An 11,763-nucleotide genomic window follows, 5' to 3' on the forward strand; every position below is an offset into this window, starting at 1 on the left:
CTGTAGACCAGGCTGGTCTCGAACTCACAGAGATCCGCCTGCCTCTGCCTCCCGAGTGCTGGGATTAAAGGCGTGCGCCACCATCGCCCGGCTGGTGCTGTGTTTCTTATGAGTTTCTGTGGAGTTCTGCTGTTCCCTATTGGAAATAATTTCATTTTGTAATGATGTCCCTCTTATTCTAGCATGCAAGTATAGGGCAATGCCGATCCTACTACTGATTTGTGACTTGTTACCAGTTTTATGCTGTCCACCATCCCATGCTGTCAGGTCTTCTTCACACTCTGATGATTCCTAATGAGTGCTTTTTCTTCCCCTTGTGACAACCAAGCTCATGTGTTTGCTGCCTCTCATTGATCACCCCTGGCTCATCAGCATGATGATTTTGAGGTACTTGAAGGTTCTTTTTCTAGTCAGTCCTTCTAAAGTGGTCTTCCTCTTCTCTCTGACCTCAGTCTCTTTTCCATTCTTTGATTTTTCTTTTTATTTTCTGCACCTGAAGTGTTTGCTATTAGACCTTCAACTACCATGCTCCAATTGTAGGATCTTGCAAATTTTATGCTCACTTTTGCAGATGAGAGCTGAAGATGGGGTAGAGTGGTATGAAACAGGAGTGATCCCAGATTGTAGGATATATGTTGTTTAATGTGGTTTCTCTACTCCTACTTAGATATTCCTTAGAACGTTTTTTTGAAGTATAAAGACTGGTTAAGACAAAAGATGCGCTAGGTGGTGATGGTGCATGCCTTTAATCCCAGCACTCAGTCGGTAGAGGCAGGTGGATCTTGGTGAGTTTCAGGCCAGCAGAGCTAGTTCTAGGACATATAGGGCTGTTAGATAGTAGAGAAACACTGTCTCTAAAAAAAATAAAAACAAAACAAAACAAACCGAAAAAAAAGACAGAAGATGAACGATGGTTATAAAATGATTCTTAGTGTTAAAATTTATTTCCTTTAAGTCATTTATTTCTTGGTATCATGGTTATCTGCTTTGTAGAGACAGATGTTCCAAACCAGTTCCTCCTCATAGCCAGCATCTGTATTTAGTAACATGAGTCAATGTGTTTATTGTGACAGTTTCACATGAAGTGAAGTGATAGTCTTTGATAAAATACTCAGAGCTATTTAAACATGTACAACCTTGAAGCATACAAACCTCAAATCTAACTTTATTAGAGGGATATAAGTAGTTATGTCCTATGCACAACATAATTTCGTTTCTATATTTTTAGCTTCTTCCAAAGAACCTAGACATATTTCATTTTTTCTATGATTCTGGATTTTTCCTGTTTATAGTGACTCATTGGCAGGTTCTGACATACCCTTGAGTCGTGGTCTTTCCACTGCCACCTCATATATGCAGAAGCACCCTCTCCTGAGTTCCCACCTCTGTCTGCACTTGCTCCTTACAGTCTGTTCCCCATGAAGCAATAATCTGTGGAGGAGTTAAATTGGTCTATACTTTCCTACACTAAACTGTCCTGTGGTCATCTTCACTCTGAGACTGAAATTGAACTCTGCTCCAGCCTCTCAGGCACTGAGGCACCAGGCTCCTGTAGCCTCTACCACTCAGCTAACCAAGGTGTCCCATCAGGCCTATGAGCTAGGTGTGTCCTCTCTCTGGAATATGGCCACTACCTCTGTTGACCTTGAATATCATTGCTTTCTGTTTCTGCGTTGGTCACTCTTGCTTCACTGTCTGGTGTTTACAGGATAAAAAAGCAGAACCCTTTGGTGTCTTTTTTGCCACTGGTTCCTAGATCAAGGCTGGTATGATAAATGGTTCTCAGTATTATTTGCATTAACTGTGTGTGGGATGGATATTCATTCACAGAAGGGGAGAGAGTAAGGGTCTTTGTTTCTTGAAGCATGAATGAGAAATACCATTCAGTTTAACTCTGGTCCGACATATGTCAGCTAATGAGAGTAGACAGTGGTATGCTCTGGATACTTCATCCCACTCTCCTCATTTTCAGCCCTCTCCCTTTACCTGCAACTTTACTCTCCTAACGTTTAATAAAAATGTTGACCAAGTTGGATTTATTCATTTTATTATAAATGAAAATCATTATAATTTAATACATGACTAGAATAAAGGGAAAAACCATATAGTCACTTTAATAGTTGCACAGAAAGCCTTTTATTAAAATCCAGGTCCCATTTATGATTAAGAGCTTCTAAGCTAGACGGGAACGATGCCTCAGCCATCTTAAGTTTATAACCTAAGCTAAGTTTACAACTTAGCTAGCTCTAAGCAAACTAGTTTTACTTTCTAACACACTCATTTACCATGTGATGCTATTGGAATGCCCACCCTCATGTCTAGGCTCCCATTCTCACTATCTCTACTTAATATTATTTTAGAAATTCTAGCCAGTGCAACAAAATAAAGTAATTAAGGTTAAATTAGGATTAGAATTAGAGCTAGAGAAATAAGTAAAGGAGTAAAAGATTGTATTTTTGAACAATGTAATTGTATGTGGAGATATTCCTAGACTTTGTAGATAGCCAACCTAGGATTAACTAAATGACTAAAAGTGAATCAGCCACAGTTAGGAGGTGTGCTGTATATCTGTCTGTATATTTTCTTTTTTTCTTTGTCTTTGCATTTTTGAGACAGGAGTTCTCTGTGTATCCTTAGAGCCTATTCTGGAACTCACTCTGTAGACAAGACTGACCTCGAACTCAAGGAGATCCACCTGCCTCTGCCTTCCTAGTGCTGGGATTAAAGGTGTGCACTGCCAGCTCCCGTCTCCTGTGTGCACTCAGAGGTCAGAGGAGGATGTCAAGTATCCTACTCTGTTACCCTTCACCTTCTTTTCTTTTCTTTTTTTTTTTTAAAGATTTATTTATTTATTAAGTATTCAGTGGTCTGCCTGCATACGTCCCTGCAGGACAGAAGAGGGCACCAGATCTTATTACAGATGGTTGTGAGCCACCATGTAGTTGCTGGGAATTGAACTCAGGGCCTTTGTAAGTACAGCCAGTGCCCTTAACCTCTGAGCCATCTCTCCAGCCCCCTTAACCTTATTTTCTTGAGACAGAGTCTTTGACTGAACCTGGAATTTGCTGGTTTGTTTATTGTTTGTTTTTTTCCAGCTAGGCTAGCTGGCCAGCAAGCCTCATCAATCCTTCTCTCTCCCCTCTACCCCAGGACTGGGATTTCAGGTATTCATAGCCATGCCCAGCTTTTTTTTTTTTTCTTTTTAAACTGGGGTCAAAACATAGGTCCTCATGTCAACACAGCCAGCACTCTTATCCATTGAACCATCTCCTCAGCCTGTAAATGAAAAGCATATTAATAACATTTATAATAGCACCAAGAGTCATCATAGTCTAGGCAAAAGTCCTACAAAATATGTAGGACTTCTACGCTTAGAACTGTAAGATTCTATTATAAGAAATTAAAGAATGCCTTAACAGAGAGGGACCATGATCCTAGACTGGGTAATTCAATGTTGTGAAGATGCTGGCTCTTCTCAGTTGATCTAGCAATTAAATGAGTTAAGTATAATCACAACCCAAACCCTAACAGGGGGTGAGTTCATGTGTGCATGTGTACATTTGTGTTTGAACTGTCATACAAGACAATAGAACGGTGAAGAAAAACTTACCAGGGTCTGGGAATGTAGCTCTGCGGGAGAGTACCAGCCTGGCAGATGTGAGGCACTAGGTCCAACCAATAGGAAGACAACAAAGAGGAAAAGAAATATTATTTTTGACCAGGTACACCTGTAATCCTAACTAGTCAGAAAACTGAGGCAGGAGGATCACTTGCTCCTAGGAGCTCAATGCCAGCCTGGGCAAATCTCATTTCAAAAATTTGCTTCAAAAAGCAAAACAAAACAAAAAGCATTTAGGCATTTCACAAAAAGGCTGTGACTGACTAATAAATTAATGAAAAAGTATGGGGAGTATTCACTGCAAATTAAAACCAGAATTACAGTTCAAGGATAGCCTTGGCTATATAATGCGTCAGAGACCCACCTAGGTTACATAGTGCAACCAGTCTTCCAAAATTAAGGATTTGGGATATGGTTCAGCATCACAAAACAGCAAAATGACACAATCATCAGCCATTATATCCTGACCATCCTGGCTCAGACCAAAAAGATCAGCATCGGCCAGGCGGTGGTGGCGCACGCCTTTAATCCCAGCACTCGGGAGGCAGAGGCAGGCGGATCTCTGTGAGTTCGAGGCCAGCCTGGACTACAAGAGCTAGTTCTAGAACAGGCTCCAAAACCACAGAGACCACCACTGGCAGCAACCGGTCATTGCAGGTAAAAAAGATCAGCATCACCAAATGTTGGAGGAGTGTGGAACAACAAGATCTTGCCAGAACTGCTGAATGCAGGTGCTCCAGAAGTTCTTAGTGTCACACAATCAGACCATAGTGTGAAGAAGTCACTTTCCATGCAGAGTTGCACTGAGCTGTTTGCTAAGTAAAGGCCCAGAGACATGGTGTGTGGTGTGTGGTTCTCTGAAGCACATAGTGTTTGGGTGTTCTATTACAAACTTAACAGATAATTCAGATTATTGTTAGCAAATTCAGTAAGTTAAGACTGAACAAGCATATTTTTTATGTGTGTATCTTTTTTTTTTATGATGCTGTTGTCTTTAGGTTAGTTTAGCGTACACTTATGAAACCAAGGATGCCTTGTGTTTGGTGCTAACCATTATGAATGGAGGGGATTTGAAGTACCACATTTACAATCTGGGCAATCCTGGCTTTGAGGAGCCGAGAGCTGTGTTCTATGCTGCAGAGCTGTGCTGTGGCTTGGAAGATTTACAGAGGGAAAGAATTGTATACAGGTAAGAATGGTGTGACCTGACAGAGCCTCTGAGTGTTGAAACCTTCCACTGGGAGCTTCCTCTGGCTTATACTGGCTGTCATGGGATGGAAAAGGGAAAACAGGGAGGCTTTGGGTGGCATTCTGAGGGGTTGAGGTTGTCGATTAAACTGTAGGACACAGCCAGTCAGAAGTATACCTTGGTTTCCTTCTTAGTTTATCTTTACTCTTCTAAGAAATTGTCCTTTTGAGGCAGAACCTTTTTTCTTAAGCTGATCAGATAGCCAGTGCTATTTGTGTAAGCATGAGAAAGCCTATTTATAGAATTCTGAGATATTTGACAACTCATAATATTCATAATATGCCAAGAAAACATGATCAAGTATATTAAAAATGTTTTCCTGCCAGGTGTTGGTGGTACATGCCCTTAATCACAGCACTCTGGAGGCAGAAGCAGGTGGATCTCTATGAATTCAAGGCCAGCTTGGTCTACAGAGTGAGTTCCAGGATAGCCGAGTCTGCACAGAAAAACCCTGTCTCAGGAGAAAAGGTTTTCTTTTCATCTTAGAATTCATTAAGAAAACCAGATTAAGCTTTGTAGTTAGAATTAGCTTAGTACAATTAGTATATTTAAAATTTGAAAACAGTTCATCTCTCTTAGATACTGGAGTTGTTATAAAATGAATCTCAGCCGGGTGGTGGTGGCTCATGCCTTTAATCCCAGCACTTGGGAGGCAGAGGCAGGCGGATCTCTGTGAGTTCGAGACCAGCCTGGTCTACAAGAGCTAGTTCCAGGACAGGCTCCAAAACCTCGAAAAACCAAAAAAATAAAATAAAATAAAATAAAATAAAATGAATCTCATATTGATCACTCTCCCTGGGGACTTTTATTTTCTCTTCCAGAGATTTACTTGCCAATCAATCCATAAGAAGAGTTTCTTTCCTTTTAAAAAATGTTTTTGTGCATATGTTTGTGCATGTGTGCATGTTTGCAGAAGCACATTTGTGAAGCCAAGGACATCTGTGGGTGTCAGTTTTCACCTTTTCAGTTTGTTTAAAATAGGGGCTTGCTGTGATAGCTGGCCTCTGAGTTTCTGGGGATTCTCTTGTCTCGGCTTCTCATCTCACCAGGATTATAGATGCTACATCACCTGACTTTACATGGGTTCTGAGTACTCAAACTCAAGCACTCATGCACATCAAGTGTGTTTATCCACTGAGCCATTTCTCCAACCTCCTAATGAGAATTCCTAGTCTTGTGCCTTTTTTAAACTATAAAATTCCAGAGGGATCTATGTATCTCTTGCTCTCATTTTCATTCAGTTGGTCATCACTTTATTCTAGATTATCTCCATCAGTCTCTATTTTCCATGGTAAGCAGCTTAGTCCTTGTCTTTTCCTTGTCAGCAAACTGACAGAGACTTGAATAGATTTCCATACTGCCTATGTTGACCCAGTGCATTTTCCAGAAGATTCTGTTAAGACATGTTTGAATGTAGATCTGACCCCATTTCATTTTCCTCTGGTATGGGACCCTTGTTCACCAGGTGTTCAGACCCTTAAGTACTTAGCGTCTTACTAACTTCTCCATCCTTGATTCCTGATGGCCCACATCAGTCTCCTCAGCCCTTGTTATGTAAGTGTATTTGTGGTTTCCAGAACATCTAAGAAGTCTTTATAACTCTAGTCTTGGCAATAAGCCCTTCTGTGGATGCCTTCTTCACTTTAACTCCTTTTCCCATCGATAAGAAGACTAATGCTTATTTTTCCCAAGTTATTCCAGTAATGTCACTGTCGTAGTCACTGTTCTATTGCTGTGAATAGACATAATGCTCACGGTAACTCTTATAAAGAAAAGCACCTAACTGAGGGCTTGCTTACAGTTTCAGAGGTTTAGTCCATTATCATCATAGTGGGGAGCACGGTGCTCTGTAGACTGGAGCTGGAACAGTAACTGAGAGCTACAGTCTGATCTAGAGACTAGGTCTGACATGGGCTTTTGAAACTGCAAAGCCCACCCTCAGTGACATACTTCCTCCAACAAGGCCATAATTCCTAATCCTTCTTTCAAAAAGTTCCACTCTCTGGTGACTAAGCATTCAAATATATGAATCTATCTATAGGGGTAATTCTTGTTCAAACCACCATATCCTCTCCCTAGTAGTATGAGTGAGGTCCCTCCAGCATCCCTATAGTGCTCTGGGGGGCAACTCTCAGTGTAGAGTTGGTCACATCAGACTCTGAGTTTCTCAAGAGTCCCTGATCTTGTTCATGCTACAATGATTGACCTTCAGTTTTTTTCTATTGTCTCCCGCAGACCAGACACCACTGATATAGCCTTACCTTTAGTTACTGAGAAAGGGTGGGATTACTTCTCTGACTATGATTCTTTAGAGGCAAAGGTGCTACATCCTAATTGAGCTTAACTTTTTTGCTGTTATTTAGAGGTAGACTCAGGTCACACTGATTTGATTCTGGTCACTCCTAGAGTAAAAAGGGATTTCAGCTGAGATCTACCTGCTTGCCTTCAACCTCATGGTGAATTATTGGGTTGTCTGGAGGAGTCTTCATTTTCTTAATCCAGTGGCTACTTGGATTTCAGGTAGCACCACAGAGAAGGTATGTTTGGGGCTTTCCATGAGAACTGGTCTGTGTCTCCCTCTCTCTGTATCCACAGTGGTGCCCTGAGTGTTTTGTGAACAAATGACTTTGAGCTTCTAAAAGTGGCCCTCTCTTCTGTTTAAACACTGGCATACCTCAAGGAAAAGGTGTTGGTTTATTTTTAATGTCTTTTTTCTTACTTTAGTAGTTCTTACTAAGCCATGTGCCAGAGAGATGAGGTTTTGTTTTATTTGAGATAGAATCTTACTATGTAGCCTTGATTGCCATGGAACTTGCTGTGTAGACCAGGCTGGCTTCAAATTCATAGATCTTCCTGTCTCCACCTCTGCTAGGATTAAAGGTGTTCAGCACCACTAGACATGGACTTTATTAAAACCACGAACAATATGGTTAAAATGTTTGAATTTTCAGCATTCTGAAAATCAGCAAAAATGAACTGTGTGAGTAACATGGCAGGGCTTCAATTTATTCTTTGCAGCCAGAATTGAGAACCTAAGTGAGGTGGCATAGTGACAGGATGTTTTGTTTCAAGCAGGTATTGTTGCATACTTGAGTCTTGCTAAGGTGAGCCTTGTTCTTTCCATGCATTTGCCTGGGGTCAACTACTGAGAATCTGTTTAGCAGACCTGCTTTTAATAAGTCTGGGTAGTGGGAGGAAAAGGGTACCCTCACCAGGATGGAAGGACTTCTGTGAGCATCCTGTTGGAGCCAATGTAATAGTCCACTGAAACCCATGTGTTTGGAAGTAAACAGACAGAAGTAATTGAGGGCCTTCTAGGTCCTATGTTATGTCTGTTGATTTTTATCTTATTTATGTAGATGAAAGGTAAGGATATTAGGAGGACACATAGTGTCATAGAGCCTTTTCACTCACGTTTTACAGGAATATTCCATCTTTTTCTTTTTCCTCTTTCTAGAGCCCTCTTTTGTTTGTTCAGATAGAGTTTCCAAAACAAGAAGTCACCAAATGTACATGGTTCAGGATGGTTCAGGAGTGCTGTCAGGTAGTGAGGCTGTTGTAATACTCCATAGGTACAAGCAATGAGCTACCCAAGCACACAAGTGAAAAACAGAATCCTGGCAATAAAAACTTGCTTGTGTGATCTTTGAGCTGTCATGGTTGGTTTAATACCTCAGATACCTCTGCCTTATAACATACTATTTATTTAAAATGTTTGACAAAAAACAAAAACAAGTGAACAAAGTCAATATATGTGTTGGGAGAGTTTTGATAGAAGAGAAATATATTCTGTATTCTTCCTTCCTTCCTTCCTTCCTTCCTTCCTTCCTTCCTTCCTTCCTTCCTTCCTTCCTTCCTTCTTTCTTTTTTTTTTTTTTGAGACAGGGTTTCTCTGTGCAACCCTGGTTGTCTTGTAACTTGCTCTGTAGACCAGGCTGGCCTTGCACTCACAGAGACAGAGATTTACTTTCCTCTGCCTCCCAAGTGTTGGGATTAAAGGCGTGTGCTACCACCACCTAGCTGCAAAAACATTTCTTGATTTAAGAAGTAAACTTTCAGGAGGTCTCATTTATTAATTGTTGCTGTCAGTGTCTGTGCTACTGGTGTTATATTTAGGAAGTGGTCTCCTGTGCCCAGGCATTCAAGACTATTTCCTACTTTCTCTTCTATCAGGTTCAGTGTGGTTGGATTTATATTGAGGTCGTTAATTCATTTGGACTTGAGTTTTGTGCGTGGTGATAGATATGGATCTATTTGCATTCTTCTACATGTTGACATCCAGTTATGTCAGTACCATTTATTGAAGATGTTTTCTTTTTTTTCATTGTATAATTTTAGCTTCTTTGTCAAAAAATCAGGTGTTCATAGGTGTGTGGATTAATATTAGGGTTCTCGATTTTATTCCATTGGTCCACCTATCGGTTTTTGGGTTTTTTTTTTTTTTGCCAATACCAAGCTGTTTTCATTACTGTAATTCTGTAATAGAGCTTGTGATGCCTCCGGAAGTTCCTTTATTGTTTTGGCTATCCTGCGTTTTTGTTTTTCCATACGAATTTGAGCATATTCTTTCAAGGTCTATCAAGAATTTTTTTTTTTGGTGCTGGGATTTTGATGGGGATTGCATTGAATCTGTAGATTGCTTTTGGTAGGGTTGCCATTTTTACTGTGTTGATCCTACCTATGCAAGAACATGGGAGATCTTTGCATTTTCTGATATCTTCTTCAATTTCTTTCTTCAAAGGCTTAAAGTTTTTGTCATATAGGTCTTTCACTTCTTTGATTAGTGTTACCCCAAGATATTATGTTATTTGTGACTGTTATAAATGGTGATGTTTCTATGATTTCTTTCTCAGCCCCTTTATCATTTGTATATAGGAGGCCTACTTTTTTAGTTGATTTTTGTATCCTGCCACATTACTGAACGTGTTTATCAGCTCTGAAACTGAGAAGTTTCTATAAAGCAAAGGACACAGTCACTATGACAAAAACAGCAGCCTACAGAATGGGAAAAAAATCTTCACTAACCCCACATCTGACAGAGGACTGATCTCCAAAATATATAAAGAAATCAAGAAATTAGACATCAAATTACCAAATAATCCAATCAAAAAATGGGGTACAGATCTAAACAGAGAATTCTCAACAGAAGAATTGCAAATGGCCAAAAGACACTTAAGAAATTGCTCAACATCAGAGAAATTAGCCATTAGGAAAATGCAAATCAAAACGACTCTGTGATACTCTGTGATTGTACACCAGTCAGAATGGCTAAGATAAAAGGCACCAATGATAGCTTATGCTGTAGAGGATGCAGAGTACAGGGAACACTCCTCCATTGCTTATGGAGTGCAAACTTATACAGCTACTTTGGAAATCAGTGTGGCGGTTTCTCAGAAAATTGGGACTCAATCTACCTCAAGACCCAGCAATACCACTCTTGGGCATATACCCAATGGATGCACACTCATACCACAAGGAAATTTGCTCAACTGTGTTAATAGCAGCATTATTCATAATAGCCAGAACCTGGAAACGACATTGGTGACCCTCAACTGAAGAATGGATAAAGAAAATGTGGTATATTTACACAGTGGAATACTACTCAGTAGTATAAAAAAAAACAGTGACATCTTGAAATTTGCATGCAAATGGATGGAACTAGGAAAAAAACATCCTGAGTGAGGTGACCCAGACTCAGATAGACAAACATGATATGTACTCACTCATAAGTGGATATTAGACATAAAGCAAAGGCAAACCAACCTATAGTCCAAGATTCCAGAGAAACTAGGTAACAAGGAGAACCCTAAGAGAGATATACATAGAACCCCTGGGAAGGGGAAACATACAAGATCTCCTGAAAACATTGAGAGGGAAGGTGGAAGGAGATGGGGAGGGGGAAAGGGGAAGGAGGAGGAGAATGTGAGGGAACAGGATGCTCAAGACAGGAGAAGGACAGAGAGGGAGAGAAAAGAAAGATAATTTTGATTGACGGAGCCATTAAAGGGCTAGTGAGAAACATGGTACTAAGGAAATTACTAGGAATCCACAGGATGACCCCAGCTAACACTCTAAGCAGCAGTAGAGAGGATGCCTAAACTGGTCTTCCCCTTTAATCAATTTGATGATTACCTTAATTGTCATCATAGAACCTTCATCCAGCAACTGATGGAAGCAGATACAGAGATCTACAGCGAAGCACTTGACCAAGCTACCTGAGACCAGTCCAAGAGAGAGAGGTGCATATAATATATGAGCAAAGGGGTCAAGACCATGATGTTGCTATTCACAGCTGATCTGAGCTAGTGAGCTAGTGAGAGCTCATTGACTCTGGACTGATAGCAGGGGACCTGTATAGGACCAAACTAGGTCTGCTGATTGTAATGTACAGTTGTGAGGCTTGGTCAGTCTGTGGAGCCAATGGCAATGTGACCAGAATTTATCCCTAGTCCTTGTGTCTTAGAGCACATTTTCTTTGGAGGGATACCTTGCTCAGCCTAGATACAGGGGGGGAGTGCCTTGGTCTTGCCTCGAAGTGAATTGTCCGACTTTGTTGATTTCCCCATGGGAAACCTTACCCTTTGTGAGGAGTGGATGGAAGTGGTGTGGGGTAAGGGAAAGGCTGGGGTGGTAGGAGGGGAGGAAGTAGAAATGGGGATAGCTGTGTAAAATGAGAAAATACTGTATTAAAAATTTTTAATAAAAATGTCAACTTTCATTTAAAAATTGACACAAAAAATTACAAAGCAAATAAGTATGGTTATCTAACTCAGTTCTTCACTCTCACACTCTTACCAGTGTTCCAGATGCCTGCTGTTATCCAGTGTGTTACTACAGGTATGCTTCTGAAAGGTTGAAGGGGGGCTGCAGAGATGGCTCAGTGGTTAAGAGCATT

The 11,763-nt window shown here is 40.6% G+C and overlaps 1 protein-coding gene across 5 annotated transcripts in view; it reads left to right on the forward strand.

Annotated features, from left to right (window-relative positions):
- Positions 1-11,763, forward strand: part of Grk4 (G protein-coupled receptor kinase 4) — a 77,492-nt gene that overhangs the window by 32,061 nt on the left and 33,668 nt on the right. For all 5 annotated transcript variants that reach the window (XM_013353339.2, XM_026788634.1, XM_026788632.1 and 2 more), the window contains one exon: positions 4,618-4,808. In XM_013353339.2, coding sequence (XP_013208793.1) covers positions 4,618-4,808 — 191 coding nt within the window. The remainder of the gene's footprint in view (positions 1-4,617; positions 4,809-11,763) is intronic.

Source organism: Microtus ochrogaster, unplaced genomic scaffold, assembly GCF_000317375.1.
Source record: "Microtus ochrogaster isolate Prairie Vole_2 unplaced genomic scaffold, MicOch1.0 UNK5, whole genome shotgun sequence".
In the NCBI taxonomy this organism is placed as follows: Eukaryota; Metazoa; Chordata; class Mammalia; order Rodentia; family Cricetidae; genus Microtus; species Microtus ochrogaster.